At 43.8% G+C, this 21,022-nt stretch overlaps 1 protein-coding gene across 2 annotated transcripts in view; it reads left to right on the top strand.

Annotated features, from left to right (window-relative positions):
* The window catches only part of CDK15 (cyclin dependent kinase 15), a 73,073-nt gene extending 53,764 nt beyond the window's left edge, over positions 1–19,309 (top strand). Inside the window, exons 11-13 of one of the 2 annotated variants that reach the window (XM_064485417.1) lie at positions 2,535–2,583; positions 9,141–9,280; positions 19,194–19,309. In XM_064485417.1, the coding sequence (XP_064341487.1) occupies positions 2,535–2,583; positions 9,141–9,280; positions 19,194–19,285 (281 nt within the window). In that variant the 3' untranslated portion in view covers positions 19,286–19,309. Of the gene's footprint in view, positions 1–2,534; positions 2,584–9,140; positions 9,281–19,175 lie in introns of both variants that reach the window. The other variant, XM_010991730.3, reaches the window with a different exon arrangement.
* Positions 19,310–21,022: the final 1,713 nt, after the last annotated feature.

Below are 21,022 nucleotides of genomic sequence, written 5' to 3'. Positions count from 1 at the left end.
ACAAGAGAAAGAGGCAGAAAGACAAGAGGCAAAGGGGGAGGAAACACATACCACACTCACTGCTCTGATTCTCACGACAGCCCTGTGCGGCAGGAGCTGTAAAGATCTCCCTTCAGCCGGTGGGAAGGCTGAGGCCCAGCGACGCTGAGCAACACCCTCACGTTACACAGCTGGTGAAGTGGCATAGCGTGGACTCAAAGCCCAGGTCCAGGGTCCTAACTACACTCTACACTGCCCACCGCTTTTCAAGGGAAGAGAAAGAAGGAGAAGCAAATAGGATTTATTTTGTTTAATGCTCGGAGGCAGGCACTTTACATTCATTATCTCGCCGAATCAATACATCCAACAAATTCCTTAGTCCTTGTGAGGCGAAAATAACCTCCAACTTGAGTTAAGGAAACAGGCTGGCCATGGTGACAGTGTCTTGCTTAAGGTCTCAGTGAACTGGAAGCAGCAGTTTTAAACTCTAGCTCCAGGGTTCAAACCCTAATTCAGCTAATTTCAAACCCACCTTCCACAAGAAATAGAAATAGTATATATTTTAATACTATTTCTAGAGTATTAGAAAGGCTAGAAACCCCAGCACAGAGAGCTCTAGCAAGGGGGAAACAAAACACGGGACAGCAGTGAAATGGATTTCACTCTATTGATTGGAAATGGGGATATGACTGAATGAGGAAATATTTTAATTTTGTGTGGCCAGGGAAAATTGTCAATGGGCAGCAGAAAGTGGCTTGGAAATAAACATTCTGAACAAATGCCAGGTATTCTTATCTTTACTGGTTATTTGAATTTAGGCACAATCACCCGAAGGGAGGGTAAATAACCGGTCCACACAAGTGCGTCCCCGAGTGCCCACCTGGGACTATAAAACGCCAGCAGGGCGGTTCACGTTTGATGGCACCTGACCTTGAAAACTCAGCTTAAATCACTTTCTTTGATCACGCCTTTCACTCTACAACTCTTAGCACCATAAAGTCCATCTTTAATTGAACTTACTTTTGAAGTTCCAAAGTTTTTTATTTAAAAAAATAAATTTAAGAAAATAGGTATAGACATGAAAAGGGTAAGCCGCAGTAACCATTATCATGATCAGGGGAGAGTGGTTCTGCAGGGCTTTCCTATGCACATACAGACTTGAATAGGTCAGTATTATCAAAATCATTTTTTGCCCAACTACGATTGAATTCTTTGTTGGATAAACAGTCTTGGTGTATTCTATGCCCGTAGGAGCTGGAGGAAGAGAGCGTTTAAAACTAAAACAACTACATTTCAGGCCCAAGGAAAGTATAAAACAGAAACACCCTTTTAAATGAGAGCGGAAACACTCTTTTCTCACTGTGGAGTGGGAAATAGGATTTGAGAAGCAGCATCAGCTTATGTTTTCTTCAGCTCCTTTCATCACTGTTACATAGAGTAAGCATTAGATTAGTATTTCTTGAGTGAATGAGAAATTGTCTTCTTTTATAGTGGCTTTACTTTGGGTTAAATACTGTCAATATCAAAAAAGTTATAGAAACACATGTATCCACATGGAAATGTTATAAAGAGTGCTCCAAAGAAGATTATAAATCTTATTATCATCCATTTTGGATTATTCAAGCCAGGATTCACTTCTGTTTTTACTGTAATTGACATATGAAATTAGCCCTGTTGTTTTTTGCCACTTTGGAGTTTTTGAGACTTTGCCCCCTCATTCTGTGACATGAATTTTCATGTGTGCACGTGTGCACACGTGTGCACACGTGTGTATGTGTATGCGTGTGTATGCAAGCTTGTTTTGTTCTCTGAAGTGAATTGTAAGCTCTGTAAGAGTGGGGAAGTTTCTTTTGATTACTTTTGTATTCTCCCAGCACTTGGCACATGTTCTGCACACTGTAGACGTTAAATTAAAGTTCGTTGACTTTACGGAGTATTCTGACTGTATTAGTTTAGTTTGCTAGGGAGGCCGAAACAAAGTAGCACAAACTGGGTGGCTTAAGCCACAGAAATGTATTGTCTCACTGTTCTGGAGGCCAGATCTGAAGTTGAGGTGTTGGCAGGACTGGTTCCTTCTGAGGGCTCTGAGGGAAGGATTGTTCCAGGCCTGTCTCCTTGGATTGCAGATAGCTGTCTTCTTCTGTCTCTTCACATCGTCTTCATCTTCCCTTAGACATATCCGTCTGTGTCCACATTTTCCCTTTTTATGCAGACACCAGTTGGATTAGGGCCCATCCCAATCACCTCATTTTAACTAATTATACCTGCAACGGCCCTTTTTCCAAATAAGGTCAAATTCCGAGGTACTTGGGGTTAGGACTTTGATATATAAATTTGGGAGAAGGACACAATTCACAGGTAGTGACCTTCCGCAGAATCTTAAAAATTCAGAGTGAGAAGAGGCTTTTAAATTTTAAACATCACTGAGTTTGCCTACCTGATACCTGAATTCTCTCTTCCCCCAAGCCAAGAAGAGCATTTAGAATTTTAATATTTTTGGCAACAGGATTTTAGGGTTGTTTTTGTCTTTTAACGTGTCTGCGTTTGCTTTCCAGAATGGTTCCCACTGCCGAAGCCCCAGAGCCTTCAGAATGTCTGCAACAGGTACGCACCACCTTGGAAAGCCTATCTTTCAGCAGAGTTGAAGGGACATTTCCCCCAGACCTCAGTCTGCTGAACACCCCGCCCCTGAGCACCTTGAGCAGGGGGGCCCTCAGCCCCAGGAAGATGCCTCTGGGAGAGGCAGCCACCTGTGAGTCTGTTAGTTTTTCTCTATGAACCATTTTACTTTCAGTGAGTTTGGTCATTAAAATTGTTTTGTGCCCCTCAACCATGCCCAAGGCTCTGAGAGCGAGGGAGTGTTGGCCTGTAAGAAAACCTAGTGGGTTTATTATTCTCCAACACAGAGAAACCAAATAACATCATTGAGTGGCTATTGGAGGTGGGGGACAACGTGATTCATGGAGGTCATGCTTTCCCAGGCCCTCTCTACGCAGTCTCGGCTCAGACCAGGGCAGACTTTTATTACCAGCTTTCAACAAATCCCTAGTTTCTTTTGCAAAGTAAAACAGATAATAGAGACATTCCCGGAATAGTTCGCTAACTAAGCCGTGCCAGGCAACCTCAGGGCTAAGAAGAACTCAGTGTTTTCGGACAATGACCAATTACAATAACCAGTATTATTTGATCTGAGAGTAATTAGCCGAGGCTCTGTTCTTTTTGCTTCAGTGAGGAGGCAAAAAGGGCAGTGAGGAAAACATCAGAGACAGGGGAAAGGAGCTCAAATGTCAAAGAAAAACACACTCTCGCAGGTGGGGAGAAGGGAAAGAGATCCTAACGGAACGTTTGAACGTTGTTCTGCCCTGAAAAATGTGGTAGGGTTTAACCCAACCGAATTTTGTTTGATTTTCTCCCTACTTACTGTTCATGGGCTTTAAAAAGCCTCCGTGGAGAGTGAATGTCAGAGCACAAAGAGTAAGATAGGTCGGAACAGAGAACTGTAGACTAGCAAAGGATCTTTTTCGGGAGGAACAATTTTCCCCAGGGTGTCCACACGCTCCACTCTTATTTTCAAATGCACTGTGTCACCTGAAACTCCCCACTGTTTTGGAGACAGGTTCCAGGGAACTGTTTATCTTCTCGTTCAAGATGTGCAGACTTCGTCTCGCCAGCATAGTCAGGCTCCCTAACCCCTCACTAGAGAGATTTGGATTTTAGCGCTCTCCTGTGGCTTTCTTCCGTTTCACCATTAGCTTCCAAAATAAATGGTAACTCCAAACCTGCAGACCACTTTAATACCCACCGCTGCTGTCGTTGGCGCTGCCCCCCGGCAGAAGAAAGCACCATGAGCCCCTTGCAGTCACCTTACCGGCCCTTCCTTCCAGGCTGAGCAGGACTTGGATTCACTGAATGTCCCTCTGGCTTTTCTGATCCACACAACACGCACTCTGCCTTCACTCAGACTTCTGGCTTCTCTCTGCTCAAATTCTCAAAGCAAGGAGTCATGTCTAGAGATGTGCTGCCTAATATAGTAGCCACTAACCATGTGCGGCTATTCTAATTTAAACTAGCTTAAATTTAATTTAAAATTCAGTTACTCCAAGGATTTACTATGTCGCACAAGGAATTACATTCAATGTCTTGTAATAACCTATAATGGAATATAATCTGCAACAGAAAACCCCCAAAACTGAATCGCTATGCTGTACACTTGAAACTAATGCAAAATTGTAAATCAACTATACTTCAATTAAAAAAAAAAAAACTTAGTTGCTCAATTGCACTAGCCACATTTCAAGGGCTCGATAGCCACATGTGAGTAGAGGCTATCGTATGGGACATGGCAGAAATAGAATATGCTCGTCATCAAGGAAAGTTCTGTTAGACAGCATGGGCCTACATTATCACGAGAGAAAATTCTTGGCTCTGAGAAGGGCTTTGTCATTGAAAGAGGACTAAGGTTAGGTGGGATGTTTGCTCTGAGCCTAACAGGGGGCTACATGTATTATTTTATTCCTCACAAATCTCCCCCTCGTTTTAAAGAGGAGGAAACTGAAGCGCAAGGAAGTTCAGTAACTTGGCCAAAGTCATCAAGCTAGGTAAGCAGCGGGGCTGGGATTCATCTGGTCGCAGGTCTCTGTGGCTTTGTCAATTGAGTCAGGTTGCAAGTGTGATGAGTAAAGAGCAACCTAGTTGTCACTGGCTTTTTTACAAGATTTCTGCAGAGGGACTGTGCCCGGCCTGGAGATGCACCTTGGGGCCTTGTCTGGGGTTTGATGGTGACCCGATTAACGTGGGCCTAGGAAGTGCACACTCACTCATTAGATTGATTGGAAAATTATCAGGCAGCTTCTCTGATGGTGTTTCCCCCTAGTGTTGAGTACAGTTCTTATCTGCAGATATCTTCTTTACCATATCTTTAACTGACAACTTTGAAAAAGTACCCAGTCTCCTGAAAAAACAACAGAAAGGTCATTACTGAAGAAAAAAAAAAAGATGACATTTGAGTAAAGAATAAAGCCCACAGTTTACATAGTATTGTGGCAATATTAATGACTCAGTTTTGAGAATTTTATTCTGACTGTGTAAAATCTTAACATGAGGGGAAACTAGGGAAACATAAAAGATAACTCTCTGCATTACTCCTAAACCTCTTCTGCAAACCTAAAATTACTTCAAAATAAAAACAATTTGAAAAATGAGGGGGGAAAATGCCTACTCTATCCCTGCCCTTTTTCTCTTTCTATAGATCTAGAGAAAAACAACAAAGAACTCAGCTGAACTCACAGTGACTAGTCTTGTGCTGCAGATAAAGCCCTTCCACCGTCACCCTGGTGGCAGCAGTGGCAGTGGGAGACTTTCATGCTCAGAGCCAGGCTGTGCTAAGAAATCAAGGCTGTTGCCTCAGGCCCCTGAGAACCACCAGATTCCAAATGTGTTGAGTGACAGGCTGGTTGATGGTGCTTTACACAACCACAGAGCCTCATTTTCATTTTTTCTTATTGTTTGTGTGTCCAATCTGGACTTCTAAAATTAAATGTGGATGTCCTCACACCCAGGACAACTTTTAGGGGTGACTGACAATTGTAATCCTTTTTACCATTTTTATAAGCAGTAGGACCCCTGGCAATTCAGGTTGGGTGGAATGAATTTGTTTCCTTTGCACGCACAGACAGGAACTCTCCTGGGCTTCTGGTGGACATGGAAATTGGCACAACTAGCCGATATTCTTAATCAAGAAGTTTAACATGTGTAGTATCCTTCTACCTGGGAGTTTCAACTTTCAGAATTACTACTAAGGAAATCATTGCACAAGTACACAGAGGTTTCTCTTTGAAGATATTTGTTGCAGCATGATTTTAGTAGTAGCCCCTCACACGCCAACAGGAAAGGAAACAACTTCGGTAAGGGTTTGGCTATGTGGATTATGGTATATCTACATAAAGGAATGCTATGTAGTCATTAAAACTATGTCCTAGAAGGCTCTTCAAAGTCCTGGGAATATGAGCAAGATAGTCAAGTGCATAAAGTGGGTTAGCACAGCATGTAGAGGATGATCCCATTGGTTTGTTTCCTTTTTGTAAAACAAAAAATATATCTGCATAAAAATAAAGAGATAAAGAAGAATAAGCAGTAAAGCTGATGGTGATTATCTTTGTGGGAAGGAGGGTACCTCAGAGTGATGGGATAGTTCTCATCTTCATTCTCTGCATTTTCTAAGTGTCCTACAAAAAACACATATTATTTTGGTAATGGAACACTTCTCACTTCTGGAAATGTTACTAGAAGGAGAGGTTCATGAGAGGATGCTTTGTCTTTGTTAACAGACTCATTGATTGGGTGGGTGGGTTCTCACTTTGCAAGGTACTCCTGGCGTGTTCTGTAGCTAACATCACAATTCTAACGAATGAAATCGATTAACATTTAGCGTACATGGAAGGTGCCAGTGGCCGGTAGGCAAGTTAATTCTGTGATACTTGCTTTTTGTGCCAACTTTCATTTCCAAAGTAGGGGTTGTAACCAGTGAAGACTATTCCGATAGGAGTTAGAGGAGGTGGCCAGCTGTAGAAATGTGACAATAAAGGCAGTGGATAGTAAGGAAGACTACAGATGGCAGGAAGAAGCAGAATGATACAAACATGGAAGTAAATTAATGTTTGTGCCTGGAGAGGCAACATCTGTATTCCTGAGGCTCTTTTCTCAGCTCCCAATAAGAGTGCATTGTGCTAATAGCAAGGTAGAGAGTCTGGACGCTTGTCTAGATCAGGTGGTGCTACTATGAGTGCCGCTCCTCAAGGCTTATGGCCAGGAGGGAGCGTATTTGGTTTACACAGGGAAGACCAAAGTGAAATTGGCTCACAGGAAGAAAAGCCTTCATTTGTGTACTTTACTCCAGTCACTGCCTCTGCCAGTTAAGGAACAGAGGCAGGCAGTGGCAGTCATGGTTTGAAGGCCATGAGGCTGAAATAAATCCCAGCACCTCTAAAAGCCTTGATACAACCTTGTGGGGAGGGCCGGGGGAGGGCTGTTCAGTTGAAGAGGAAAATCCTAAAAAGGAAGTCCTCATGTTACTGACAGATTCCTACTCTCCTTTCTCTCATTTGTCTGGCAAAAGTGGCCTGTTCTTCTTATATGTGTCCCTACTACCCTGGTAAGCTCCATTCGCCTTTCCTGGCTTCCCCAGCCACCCAACATAAATACAGTCTAAATAAAACCAGTATGTATGCTGTGCTAACATGAGATCAAAACAGGTCCCCTAGCCTTCCTTGTCCAATCAAATTGCAGCTCCTAATGGGTGGGTGTGCTCAGAGGGAACAAATCTGTTGGGGGTGGGGAGTGTGGAGGTGGACGCTGATAGAGGCATTGCTCCCCCCTCACTGTAACCGCCTATGCACCCACCCACCCCCTAGGAAGTTCAGAGAGTGGGTTCAGGCCCGAATTTTGGCACACATCCCACCCTACCACCTTGATAGTGAGAATGAACTGGTTAAAATTTTTTTCACAAGGTTTTTCATGAATCTCCTTCCAGATGGATACCAGGTCCTAGGGATTTGTACCAGCTTCCCCACTCCAGACTCCTATCTCACTGGCCCTGAAAACCTGCACCCGGGCAGGGCATCCTGGTTGGAGAACATATCCGCCAGCTCTTCAGGTTACAAACTACCAAGCAGGACTCCACCCCAGGTTCCCTTCTCTCCTAACTGGCCTGGGAATTTGCAAATTTCTTCTCTACCTTAAGCCTATGAAGCAATTACTCTTGAGTTTGAGGGTAAAGTTACATGTTTGTAGAAACAATTTTATGTCATGGGAATCAGATACCTAAAAGTTTTTCAATGTAAATCTTATGCAAAAGTCAGGCAAATTACACCTCTGGGCCAGGACTTCCAGCATCACTGCATCATGGCACCTGAGAAGGAAAAGGATATCTGTTTGTCACTTCAGGTGGCTGCATACCAACATTATGTCCATCTATTTTTGCTTAATTGGGCAGTTGCATGGACATGCAACTTAATTCTGAATGTCAGGCATCAGTTCTGTAGATAATTGCTTCTCAAGATCTGCACAGTTTTCTGCCTTGTGATTTCCACTGGTAAACCTGTCCATGGGCTCTAGAGATGGATGTGCTTAAATGATGGACACTAGATTAGCAAAGCTTTTCAGACATTGTCCATAAATAGGAAGCATAAACACCTACAGGGCCAGCAGGACCAGCCTCAGTCCCTCCCCAGCTTCATATCAGGCCCCGCTCCTCTTCTTAGTCCCAGGCAGCCAACTGGCCTTTCTTCCCTTCTTTAAAATCGCTCTGCAACACCTGCCCCTCCCCTGCCCCAGTTCAGCTCTCAGCTCAAATGCTGCTTCCTCGGGGAAGTCCTCCCTGATCACCTCCTAAGTTAGAAATCTGGACCTTTTTCTTCACAGTTGTACTTATGCATTTGTATGATCATTTGGTTAGTGCCTGACTCCTCTACTAGATTACGCTACCAGAAGGCAGTCTTTCCTGTAGCACCCAGATCCAACTACCTACATAATGGTTGCTCAGCTAATGGATTTGCTCATCTCCAAATTTGTAATTCAACATAAAGTCAACTTGAGGATTTGTTTCCATTGTAATTTGGATACTTAACTGTCTTTGTTTCCTATGTTCCATCTCAAGGGAAACCAATAGAGCTTCTTAGAGAATAACCCTGGGAACACTGTAAATAAGGGTGTTTTCCACCCAAGTTTCACCCTCCAGAGTCTCCTCTCTCCCTCTTCCCCTTCCAGGATTCTATGCTTGCAGTTCTTGGAGCATATTTCCAACCGGGCTTTTCTGCTTGCTAGGGGCTGCTGTGTTCCTCAAGGAAAAATCCTTAATTATATATTTCTGTTTCTATAATTACAATTCCAGGTCCTTTATGCATACATGGTACCCAGAACCATAGTGGAGGGGGTCGGGTAGGGAATGAATGATAGAATCCTGAAATTACCCCTTCATCTTAGTAACAGGACAAGGTGAGGGTTTTGGTGTGGGGGTTGTTTTCCCACTTGCCATCAACTTCACTAATCCCAGGAAAATTCTATCTGAAGCTCTTCTCACCATCTCCTTTTCTTTACTTTTCTTCTTTCCTATTTTTCAGAAGGGAGGCCTCTGGAGAAACTCTTTTTCTCTTTCACTTTTCCAGGTTGGGCAGGGCTCCGGAAGCCGAAGACCTGGCCTCCCAAATGCTGAAAGGCTTTCCGAGAGACCGCGTCTCCGCCCAGGAAGCACTGGTTCACAGTTATTTCAGTGCCCTGCCGGCTCAGCTGCACCAGCTGCCTGATGGTGAGCGAGGGTGTGTGTGTGTGTGTGTGTGTGTGTGTGCGCGCGCACATACACATATAAGTCTCAGTGCCTACGTGTTTTCTCTGAGCATTGAAGAAGCATAGACTTTGCAACCAGAAGTGAGCTTAGATCTGGGAGAAGCAAGATGGGACCAAATCTTGCCTGAGTTTTGTTTGAGATTTTCTAAAACTCAGAAGTTGAGGGTTGAGGTGACACAGACCTCCTTGTAATGATCCAAACATTTCCCACCTACACACATGTAGAAATTGGATGAGATGAAAGTTGCCTCTGAGTTTGCTTTCACTCGCATCTGCCAGGAGAGGCAAAACCAAAGTTTCTAACAATCCCTTTTTCCCTTTCCGTGGAGAGTAAGATGACAGGAGACACTGGTGTATCGGGAGAGGAGAGCTGGGCCTGTCTTGATTGGTAACCTGACGCCGCCGAAGGAAGTCCGGGCAGGGCGGGGCGCGGGGAGAGGGGAGCGCCCTCTCAGGCTGGCTGCCCACGGGAAACACAAGTTACCCTGAAATCAGCTTTGCTGCCTGGGCCTGAAGTCATCCTCCAAATCTGAAAACTGCTGAGGGATCATGTGGCTGGAGCACTCCTCGTGTTTCTCAGAACGTGGCCAGGAAGGGCTGTGCGGAGGATGTGGGCAGTGCAGTCACGGCCCCGGCTGTTGGCGGGGGACTGTCAGGAAGGTCTAGGGACTCAGACTGGAAACAGGGTACTGGGATGGGGTGGGGAGCTACCGTCCAGGAGGCTTGGACATACGGTCTGGCCAAAGTCCCCAGGGTTTGCAAACACAGCTCCACTGTATCTGGGACATTGCCCTGCTTCAGTCCAGAGCTCCTAGTTTGGGACTTCTTGAGGTATTTTATTATTAAAGTAGCCATTTAGGATCTCCAAAAATAACCATAATCATACAACTGGGGTTAATGTCTTACTTAACCCTGTAAGAGGAGTCAGTCATCAGTATTTATTAAGTTGCTATTAAGTGTCAAGAACATATTAAGTGCTATAAAATTTGAGGCAAAAAGGAGGCTTGTCCTTGACCTCAAGGATCCTATGAAGTGGGAGGAAAAGAGGGTGAAGAAGAGGAAACAGGACACCCTCATACACATATTAGCACAAATCATATCTAAACAGCTGAAGTCTGTGCATAATCAGCTGCAGATGTTCAGAGAATATGTGTGTGCTAAAGGCAATTCTTTGGAGGAACTAGAATAACTCAAGTAAGACGGATTAAACTGGAGGTGACTCTGGATTGGAATTTGGAAGGAGGGGAGGGACATGGCTTGGCATATGAGTAGAATAACAGACATTCCAGGGGACCTACAAGTCTTACTCCCTTCCTGGTACCTCACCCCCAGCTTCCTCCTCATCGCCGCCCCCACTCCCATCTCAATACTCTTCCCAGTCCCAACCCCTAGATCCCTTCTTCTTAGCTTTCTTCTCTTGGGCTTGGGGCTTCTAACTACCACTTCACGAACGTGTACGCACTGAGGGTGTACATAGCCACCCACCAACCCACACACACACTTACATCCCCTTTCTCCACTTAAAGAAATTTCTCCCACAGGCCCCCTCCCAGGATCTATCATTCTATGTACTGAGAACCACTGGGGATCCTCAGAGTTTTCTGGGCACCAGCTTTTCCTTGATGAAGAGTAATTAGGAGGAAACAATCACTGTGCACACTGATGTGTTGTTAGAAACTTGAGTTTTGATTCCTCCTGGTCGTCTGAAACAGATATGCTGTCTCTACTTGTGTGTGTGTGTGAGAGAGAGAGAGAGAGAGAGAGCGCATGTGCGCGTGTGGGTGTACCATGAGAGGGACCGATCTGTATTCCTTCTCTGTTCACCCAGCCACAGAGCCCAAATCTACTTTGACACTTTTAGAAAAATGAAAAGATGGACTCTTGCAGGAGCCTGCCTGTGCTGGGGGGAGACGAGGAGTGCTCACAGCAGGAGGGAAGTTGACTTTTCTTTATACATATAGGGGTTTTTCCATGCAGAGTTTAAATTATGCCTGATAAAAGGAGTTTCGTGGATGTTTCAGTTCTTTCAAATTCTCCTGGCTTCCTCCCAATTAAATGAGGTTTGTCAAAGCCACGGGGCTCTGCTGCTGCTGCCTCGGCCGACAAGCACTTCCTGCAGCGACATCTCAAATCCCCGAGGGAGAAGATGAAAGGGCCAGCACCAAGAGACGGGGAAGGGGGGCAGATCGGGGATGTGTGTGTGTGTGCGCGTGTGCACGTGCGCGCGCGTGCATGTGGGGGGGTGCAGAAATAGGTTTAGAGACAGATCGATAGATAGGATGTGGACAAGAAGACAGGGAAAGCAAAGCTACTGAGAAAATTGGAAAGGAAAATAGAGGAAGAAAGAGCAGCCCCTGGGGCCAGTTTGTGCACCTTGGGAACAGTGGCCCTCACCAAGGGCACATCTTCTAAGGGTGCACTCCCTTGGCCTGGCAGTGCCAGCCTACTTTTCCATTGTCCATGGCAATGAGCCTTTATTAACAGCCTCCTTTGCATACGGGGAGCACCAGCCAGTTATCGCAGTTCCCAGCCCACAGGGACACAGACTTTCCATCCCCGGGGTGGGCGGCCCCAGGCATAAAAATTGTGCAAAAAAACGACTTGCTATTGTGAATGGCTTGTAAGGAGAGTTTCCCTGCTGTAATTATACAGGAAATTTTGCTCTCTGGTGGCAGTATGGAATCACTTAGGGGGTTGTATTTGTATCATTTTATTATTCCAGTTTTACTCTGGTTGCAGGATAACAAAGTTGACACTTTAAAATATCTTCTATTTCCCCTTTGATCTGGGAGATGCCAGCTCTCATTGTCTGCCCTCTGAGGAAGACAATTTAAGCTTGAAACCTGAGGGTGGGAACTGTATGAAGAGTGGAAGGACAGCTTAAACCCAGCAGAAGAGTGGCACAGAAACTGCTCCCAAATGCAAGGGTAGCTCCCATCCATCCATGTCTATTTCCATGGAGCCGAGAGGTCCCGAACAACACTGTCTCTAGGTTGTGGCAGTAAGCTTATGGCCAGAGGAAATCAAGGGGTCACTTGCCACGAAAATCCAGGAATTCTAGGGTTAGTTCCCTTTCGGAGACCATTTTAAGTGGAGTAGCATGAATACTAGAATGGCAAACGTGTGGGAATTTCTGCCAAGTGCTGACATTTTCCCTTATTGACTCTTGAACACCTGAAGAAACATTTGTTGAAGGAGAAATTATTGGTAGTCTCTCTTAAAAACACACCCAACAGCAAGCTAATTGCTTTTGCAGATGGCCGGGGAGACTCTCGTCCCGCTCAGTCATCGGCTTATGGCCACACTTGCCGGCCTCGTGGCTGAGCCAGCAGCGCAGGACGTCAGCTGGGGCAGCTAGGACCTAAAATTAGGCCCTTGGCAACTCTCTAATCTTAGCTGCAGGTTCAGCGTCTTCGTTTAATTCCCTTTGCCCTCAACATGAACTTGGGCTCTCGGAAAAGAACGCCACTTAATGATTTGGGAGTGGGGGGAGCAGAAAATCATTAAGCTGCCCCTTCAAGAAACTGGCTCCACTCTGTTCTTGCAGGGAGCCTTCCAAATGTTACCCTTACAGAGTTAAGACTGATTTTGGAACCCTGCCATTTTGAACCACAGACACTGATCCACAAAAGTATTTTTTCATCTCGGGCAGTCAGTGCCACGTGATTTAAGAGTCTGGTCCTTAAGCCATGGTTCTTGGTCGTCAGGACATCAAAGGCTGTCTCTCTCTGTGGGTTGGTCCCATTTTACTTTCCAAATTCTGGACTTGAGTCTCTCCCGTTCCTTCCTAGACTAAATCCCCCTTCTCCTTTAAAACAGGTTTCAGCATCTTAAGAAAAAATCCAAAAACTTAAAAGCTCGCAATTGTTTCACAAGTAATTTTGCAGAAACAATTTGCCAAAGTCCTTCTTGTCGTCATAGACTTTAGTACCTGTGGGAATGGAAGAAAGTGCGCCATTTACCTCTACCCTTCATCACATCATCCTAGTGTTTACACTTGGTGGTTCTTCAACAGGCCTTATTCATACTGCCCCATTAATATATGAGTAATTTTTTGTCTCATGCCTTCTCTTTTTTATAATATTTTATTTTTCTAAATTTCTTTTGAGGGGAGGTAAGTAGGTTTTTATTCATTTATTTATTCCAATGGAGGTACTAGGGATTGAACCCAGGAACCAGGACTTTATGCATGCTAAGCATGTGCTCTACCACTGAGCTATACCTTCCCCCGCTGTCTCAGGCCTTCGCTTAATATTATCTCTCTAATATATCTGAAGTTCCCTTGCTATCACTTTCCAAAGCTAACATCTCTAGGCTGAGTTCCTTTGACCACCACCCCCAACGCACCCATTATAGATTCTATTTCTTTTACCTTTAAATTATTTTGTTTCATTATTCTATTGTGAACCTATTCCAATTATTTTGCTTATCTCTGAGACCATGGACCCATCCTAGACTCATGTTTCCAACATAGTTGGATAATTACATTCCAGTTCATTCATGGAAGATTTACTGAGGGCTTGTTAGATAAGAGACTGAGGGATGCAGAAATGAATTAGTCATGGACTCTGTCCTCAAAGAGCTTACAGTCCTTAAGGAAATGAGACAAGTATATAAAAAATGTGAAGTGCTCTGGGAGTCCAAAGGATGTGAGATTAAACTCCAGCTGTGGGGATCCAGAATGGCATTGTGAGTGGGTCTTGAAAGCTGATGGTCGCTGGGTGGTTGGGAGGAAGGATATCCAGGGAGAGGAATGCCATCCTCCTCTTAATGCCAGCTACTATCATCGAAGGTGTTTTCTTTTTAATATGAATAGTTCATTCCTGACTCATATTCCATCCTAGGTTTCCATCCACTCCTTACCATTGTCTGCCTTCTTGCAACAATTTAAACATTCTTTAACATGTAATAGTAAAGCTTAGTTTAGCTCTTTGTGTGCTGATGATTTCAAATCTACTCTGTTTATTGCTTTTATTGTCTAGTCTATTCAAAGTTTAACCAGAATATTTTGTCATTCTACAGGCCAGGTTTCCGAGGTTGGGTTTGGTGGGGAAGAGGGGAGAAGGATTCTGAGCCAGGTGTCTTGACCCTATTCTGCTTCTAAGAGTTTATAACCTAACTCAGACCACTCTCTCTGCCTTTTAAATCCTCCATTAATCAATACTTAAGAAGCAAGTTAGGAAGTGTCCTCCATAACACACTTCTTCATCTTCCATGTTCAGTGTTGTCCTCAACCCACTCTAACACATTAGAACACAGATGTTGGGTTGAGACATGGCTGATGCTGCTGCATAGAGTCATGTTGGTAGGAAAAGTCTGAGTAAACCAAGTCCCTCAGCCCTACCAGGCTCTTAAGTTGGTTGAAGTTGTTAGCATCATGGTCTGAAAGAATCTCCAAATAAAGATAAGTGCTTCGGGAAAGAGTTAGAGACTCTGTGAGTAGAAAAGGGTCTTGAGACTCCCTATTCTATATCTTAATTATATAGATGCGTCCCTGACAGCCAGGGAAGAATAATCGTGGCTGCTCTTTATTGGGTAGCTAGTACATTACATAAATTCTCATTCAATCTATATGCCAACTGACAAGGCTCAGTTATTATCCTTATTACATATTAGAAAGCTGGGACCGAGAGAGGCGCTAAGTAAATTGCTCAAAGTCATACAGCTGGTAAGTAGGAGAGCCACGATTTGACTGCTGGTCAGACTCCACAAGCCACTTTCTCCTCTGTCTTCATTGCTGCTTGACGAAGATCACATGAGAATTTAGTAGCAAAACAGGGATTAGAACCAAGATCTTGATTCCCAGTCCTGTGACCTTTCTACTGTCTCATGCTCTGTGTTTAATTTAAAGCCTTCCCAGGGAAGATTCCCCATGTCCCCAGGTAACATGTTTAATATCTCACAATTAAGAGGGCTCAATTTTATGTTTAATAAAGACTCATGCCTTTGACCTCTTCCTTAATACTCAATGTCATCTTGTCTTTGGTTGTTTTTTTTTTTAAAGACAGTCACCCTTGGGTTTTAGAATTTCTTAATCAGTGGTGGCTATTATTTTTTCTTACTCTCACTCAATTTTGTAAGAAAAACATCAAGAATCCAATGGAAAATTGGGCAAAGGCATGAAATAGCAATTTGCACAAAGGAAACCAAAAGAACATACCAACACATGGAATAAATAGTCTTAGTAGTGATTAAATAAATACAAATAACTGTTAAAGTAGTTATTTTTCCCCCTCAACTTAATGACTCCCAGTGCTGGGGAGGTTGTGGTAAATTGATTCTCTGCAGATGGTGGTATATGCGGGGACAACCTTTACAAAGCATTCTGCCATACCTATTAGGAGCCATAAAAGTGGTCACAACATTCAACCCTATACTTTGGTTCCTGGAAATTATCCAAAGAAACAACTGAACAGGAGAAAAAAAAAAAACCCTAGATGCATAAAAATATTCATTGCAGTGTTGTCTGCAATTTTAAAAATTCTAAAATAAGGATAAAAGAAACGATCCTAAGTATTCAACACAAGAGAACTGATTGAATAAATGCTGTGATATTGACTGAGCATACAGTACTATGTAACCATGCAAAACGATAATTCCCAGGAGCATGGGCTAATATGGAAACATTTATGCTATGACACAAGTTCAAAGAACGTCGAGTATGAAAATTGCATATTATAATGCACCTGTGAAAACGTATTATGCACATCAACAAAACAGAAAGGTAGAGTACAAAAATAAAATGCTCTCCTAGTTGATGGGGATTGTGGGTAATTTTCCCCCTTTTTTCAAAGTTTTCTTTAATGTTGATGTTATACTGCCTTCATTGTTTAAGGGAATGAGGTAAGACCCATGGTACAGGAAGTCAAGCTCTGGATTAAGAATTAAAGAACCTGTGTTTTCTTTTTTTTTTTCCCCAGCATCACATGCGTTATTGGTCTTCATAAACCTCAATTTCTCGATCTGCACAATGGGTTAACACTAGTTTCCTGTACCCCAGATTGACAGAATGTTTATTTTATAAAGCTTTTAACTCACTGAATTCAAGGGTTCGTATAAATGCGGTCCTGGGAGGATGAGAGGAGGGAGGGAGAGGAAAAGATAAATAGGCACTAATTAATTTTAAAAGGAAAGATCATCTGCTTTAATCGGAAATGCATATGTGCTGTGCCCCTAGTCAGAGTTTTAAGTGCACTCCATGTTAGTTAGCAACTTCAATTTAAAGTACTGTGTGATCCTTTGGGCTTTGAAGATATGAAGCGTGTATACATACACATGAGCTAAAATTACCACGTAGTCACGGAGGCTGTGTGCACTCTGCATAATTAAATGCACTAAGCAACTCCAGCTGATGGATTGATGATGTGTAAGAGTAGCAGAGAAACCACGTGACGAGGGAAATTATAAGACATTTTGAAATGACGGTTTAATTTCCAAGCTTTCTTTTCAACTTGTGCTTTCTCTTTCAGCCATTACAGGCAAGTGGAAGAGATTTGATTATCTTGTTTCCTGTGAAGGGTTATTTAGCTCCTCAATCCCATTCAGTCACTTTCTGCACTCGAGTGCACCAAGCCTTCACCAGGTTATCAGCCCAGGAAGAGTAAATGGAGACACCAGGATCAGATTTCTAAAGGGAGGAAAGTTAAAGCAGAGTTGGAAAGCGGTGACAGCCAACAGCCAGAAGCGCAGGAACTCAATTAGACTGAAAGACAACTATCTCATTATCTCATTCCGAAATGATCTAAATACATAAGAATCTAAAAGTTTTAAATAAACTTGTCCTACTGACTGTCTAGATGCCTGAATTTCCCTTCTCAAAATATTTTTTAAACACCTACTTTTGTATTTATTTATTCTAAGCGCAAAGCAGCTGCGATAATTATGCTGTCAGATTCAGTAAGCTAATGAGGAGTCAGCGAATGGAAGGTTTTGCATTTGTGAGATTGCTGTGGGAGAACCACTCGGCTGCTTTTTTCCTCCTTTTTTTTTTTTTCCTCTTGTTTTCCTTTTCTTTTTCTATGAGTTGGGGAGGAGAGTCGGGCAGTCCACGGCCAAATTGGAATCTCTTTGATTAACTGGTTGCTTTCCCAGCACGGTTCTGCCACACAATGTTCCTCCCTCTCTCTTTCCTTTTCTCTCCCTCCCTCCTTTTTTCTCTCTCCCTCTGTCTCCCCCCTTCTCTCTTCTCCCTCCCTCCTTGCTATTGAGGAGCTGCTGCTTTTGAGGGAAGTCTTCCTGTCACTGTCCCCAAGACAAGAGGACACTTCTCCCTGAGGGAAGTTCTCAAGATGGTTTGGACTTGAGTCAATTCAAGAGTAATCTAAGGTTTAACATGCACTGTTTATTTGAACTGTTTGACTGTTTAGGCTGTGACATGAGCTAAAAGAAAGTTGAATACAAAATTGTGCATTAAAATGCACCTGGGAAAATACATTAGCACATCAACCAAACTTGATGTCTCCCCTTTCCAGTCTAGCAAATGCATAATTCCAAACCGACCGCAGAGTCAGGACCACAGATTACCCAAGGCAGTGAAGACAGAGCCGGTGTTGTAGGTCTATTTCTTCCCCTAGGGTGTGAGCAGCTTCGAGCAAACAATATTATGAAGGCATTTTCTGGTGCACGAAAGCTGGAGCTTCTCTTATTGTTAAATTGTGCGATATTTAGAGCAACCCTGGTTTGTACAGCTTGTGAGCCTTAGAAAAGCAATGCCTGAGTACAAGGATGTCCTGAACTGGTTTTGTGGATGTGCTTTGCTGACAATGTGGCTGTTGATTCTTGATGTTTTTCTCAAGTGGTATCTATGCTGAAGCTTGTAATGGTGGCTACTAGTTATTAAAAATATATTGTGCTTCAAGAACAACCCAGGATGCTTAGCATAGATTATCTTCTTTAAACTTAGAGCAGCCTGCCTGGAAGTTTTATTATCCTTATTTTGCAGATGAGCCCCTTAAAATGTTAACTTTCGGAGGACTTGGGCCATAACTTTAGCATAGTAAGCACCCAGGGACAACACACATTTAACAAACACAGGCACTTATAAAAATGCAAACTGTCAGCATTCTGAGCTAACCAAATACATGGGTCAGAGGCACAGGCAGTATACATATATTTCAAAATATTTTTCTTAATTTACAAAAATTGTACCTTTGAGTCTATTTAAATAGATTGCCACATGTACTAATGTAACAGAATTTGAAACTTCCCAAAACATAGTATCCCAGCACGATGCTCATGACCTGTCATCACTGGGACTCACGTCCAGACTCCTTGGCTTGATACTAACTTCTTTCCATTTTCCCAACTTTATCTTCTAGTCTGTCTTGCCCTAACCCTGCAAGACGACTTGCAGTTCTCTCGAACGCTTTCTTTCCTCTATGCCTTTGTTCGCACTGATCCCTCAGCCAGGAGTACCCTCCCTGGAAGTCCTTGAACGTTGAGAGCATCGTCATCCTTCAAGGTTCAGAAGGCACTTGTCCCTGCTTTTCCTGTGCTCCTTGGGAGACTTAGGACAAGGGCTGCCATTAGTCTTTGTTTGCACCTCTCTTTTGGCCCTTGTTATTGTGTGTGTGTGGCTCCCAGTTCTATTCCTATTTTTACCATCTTCAACATCAAGCATAATGCCTTACCCAAGCGTTCATTCGGTAAATATGCATTGAACTGAATTGAATGGGAGGCACTTGACAGCTGTTCAGTAAAGTGAGTTTTCCATGAGTCAGTATAAATTATTGGTGGCTAAGTCTGGCTCACATTTTGACATCTCTTCAGGTGACAAATATTGAAACAGACATGAAAAATACACCATGAAAGATCCCAGGAAATAATATGTTGGTGCTTTTCTCTCTTCTTCCCTACAGAAGAGTCTTTGTTTACAGTTTCGGGAGTGAGGCTAAAGCCAGAAATGTGTGACCTTTTGGCCTCCTACCGGAAAGGTCACCACCCAGCTGGGTTTAGCAAATGCTGGTGAAAAGAAAAGGCGAGATCACCAAGATCCTTGCAGGTAAGTGGTTCCACCAGTGAGGCTCCTCATGGATGGAAATGAAGATCCATCACTGTCGGGTGAAGACCTGATCCACGGGTTCAGAGCCCCTCTTCTGTGCCCACCTCTTCATTCCCTCTCTGGGGACCGGGGCCTTGGGTTTGCAGGCTGTGAAAAAGGGATGGCAGCGTGCACCACCTCCCACTCCCAGAGGAGTGATAAGACTTCTGAGACAACATTTACAGGTCACCCACCATAAGGCCTTCAGCTGATCTATGTGGAATACTTGACTTCACTGGCATGTTAATTCCCTTAACTACAGAGTTCTGCTGTCAGCTGATAAGACAAAAATCAGAGGTCAGGGTGACCAGCTGTCCCCATTTGCTCGACTCAGCGGTGTCCCAGGATTTGGGATGTTCAGTGCTAAAACTGACACAGTCCCAAGTAAACTAGGATGGTTGGTCACCATAGTGGTGCAAATTACCACCTGGCCTGCCACCAGGAGCCAGAGAAGACCTGGGTCAGAGTCTGGCTCCGCCCAGAAGGTAGACCCAGTCATCACTGCTACAGGCTTCCTAGGCTACACCTTTTGTACCATCAGTTACAGGGAGTCGTCTCCAGGGTGAGTTCTGGGAACCACAAAGACATGGTAGGGAGGCAGGAGCCACCCACAATGTCACAGACTCAGCTGCCCTTGGGAGTCTCCTCTGTCAGCCCAGGGCAGCCAGCCTTCTGAAGTGGAGGAGGGGACGGGGTGCTGCGGAGGATTTTCCCAAAGCAACCACACCCTAAAGAGTTCTGCTGCTGGGCACAGAAAGCCAGGTGGGGTGACTCCAAAAGCCACCGTCGTACAGACATCCCTAGAAGTTACAAAAACACTTCTCATCCTGGGGATTCCATGGTGGGTAGAGGGGACAGAAGTCTAGATAGAGGAATCAAAGTGGAACCCATGCACAGAGCCAGCCAGCCCTAGAGGTGATTTGGCTGAGCATCTGGCAGCCATAGCTCACCGTGCTTCCTAACAGGACTTTTGGGGCCTGGATGGTAACAACTGGCATGCTCCCTGCACCACCCCTGCCCCAACGTTACATGGCAGGATTCAGCTCTTTGCCAATTTCTCTATTAAAGGCACATACACATCAAGGATGTCTGCCTTTTGGATCTTCTAAGATCATTGTGTTTAGAAATTTGGAAAGATCGAGGAAGTTTAGAATTATAGCTGTTCCTCAGAGCATTTTGTGAAATACTGAAGTTTGTATTTTGACAATATACAATTGGAATTACAACAGGCAATACAATAATAATGTGGAATTTCCCAAGTAAAATATTTTCTAGAGCAGAGATTTTACTGTGTAATTATGCCCTTTAAAACCCACTAGTTATGAGGATAGACTGTACTTGAGCTACAATCTAACATGAAGGATTTGCCCTTCATAAAATTATCAAAGACATTGATGGAAATGGTCCCAGATGGTGGAACTCCATAAGCAGTGACAGTGATTTCTCTTGGTGTTGTTATTTTGTTTTACTAAGCAGCCAGAAGGCAGGGAGATAACCCTGCCTTTCTGATCTATAGTCACTTTCCACAAAGAATCATTACCTGTAGGTATAAATTGGTCACAATTGAAAATCAATTAAATGCAGTGTGACAAACTTGGTGCCTGTGCCGCAGTTGAAGAAGGGAGGCAGGAGATTTAGCCTCTGTTGGAGCAATCTCCTGATGTC

The sequence above is a fragment of the Camelus dromedarius genome, chromosome 4 (assembly GCF_036321535.1).
Source record: "Camelus dromedarius isolate mCamDro1 chromosome 4, mCamDro1.pat, whole genome shotgun sequence".
Lineage (NCBI taxonomy): Eukaryota > Metazoa > Chordata > Mammalia > Artiodactyla > Camelidae > Camelus > Camelus dromedarius.
This window is presented reverse-complemented; position numbering and strand designations above follow the sequence as displayed.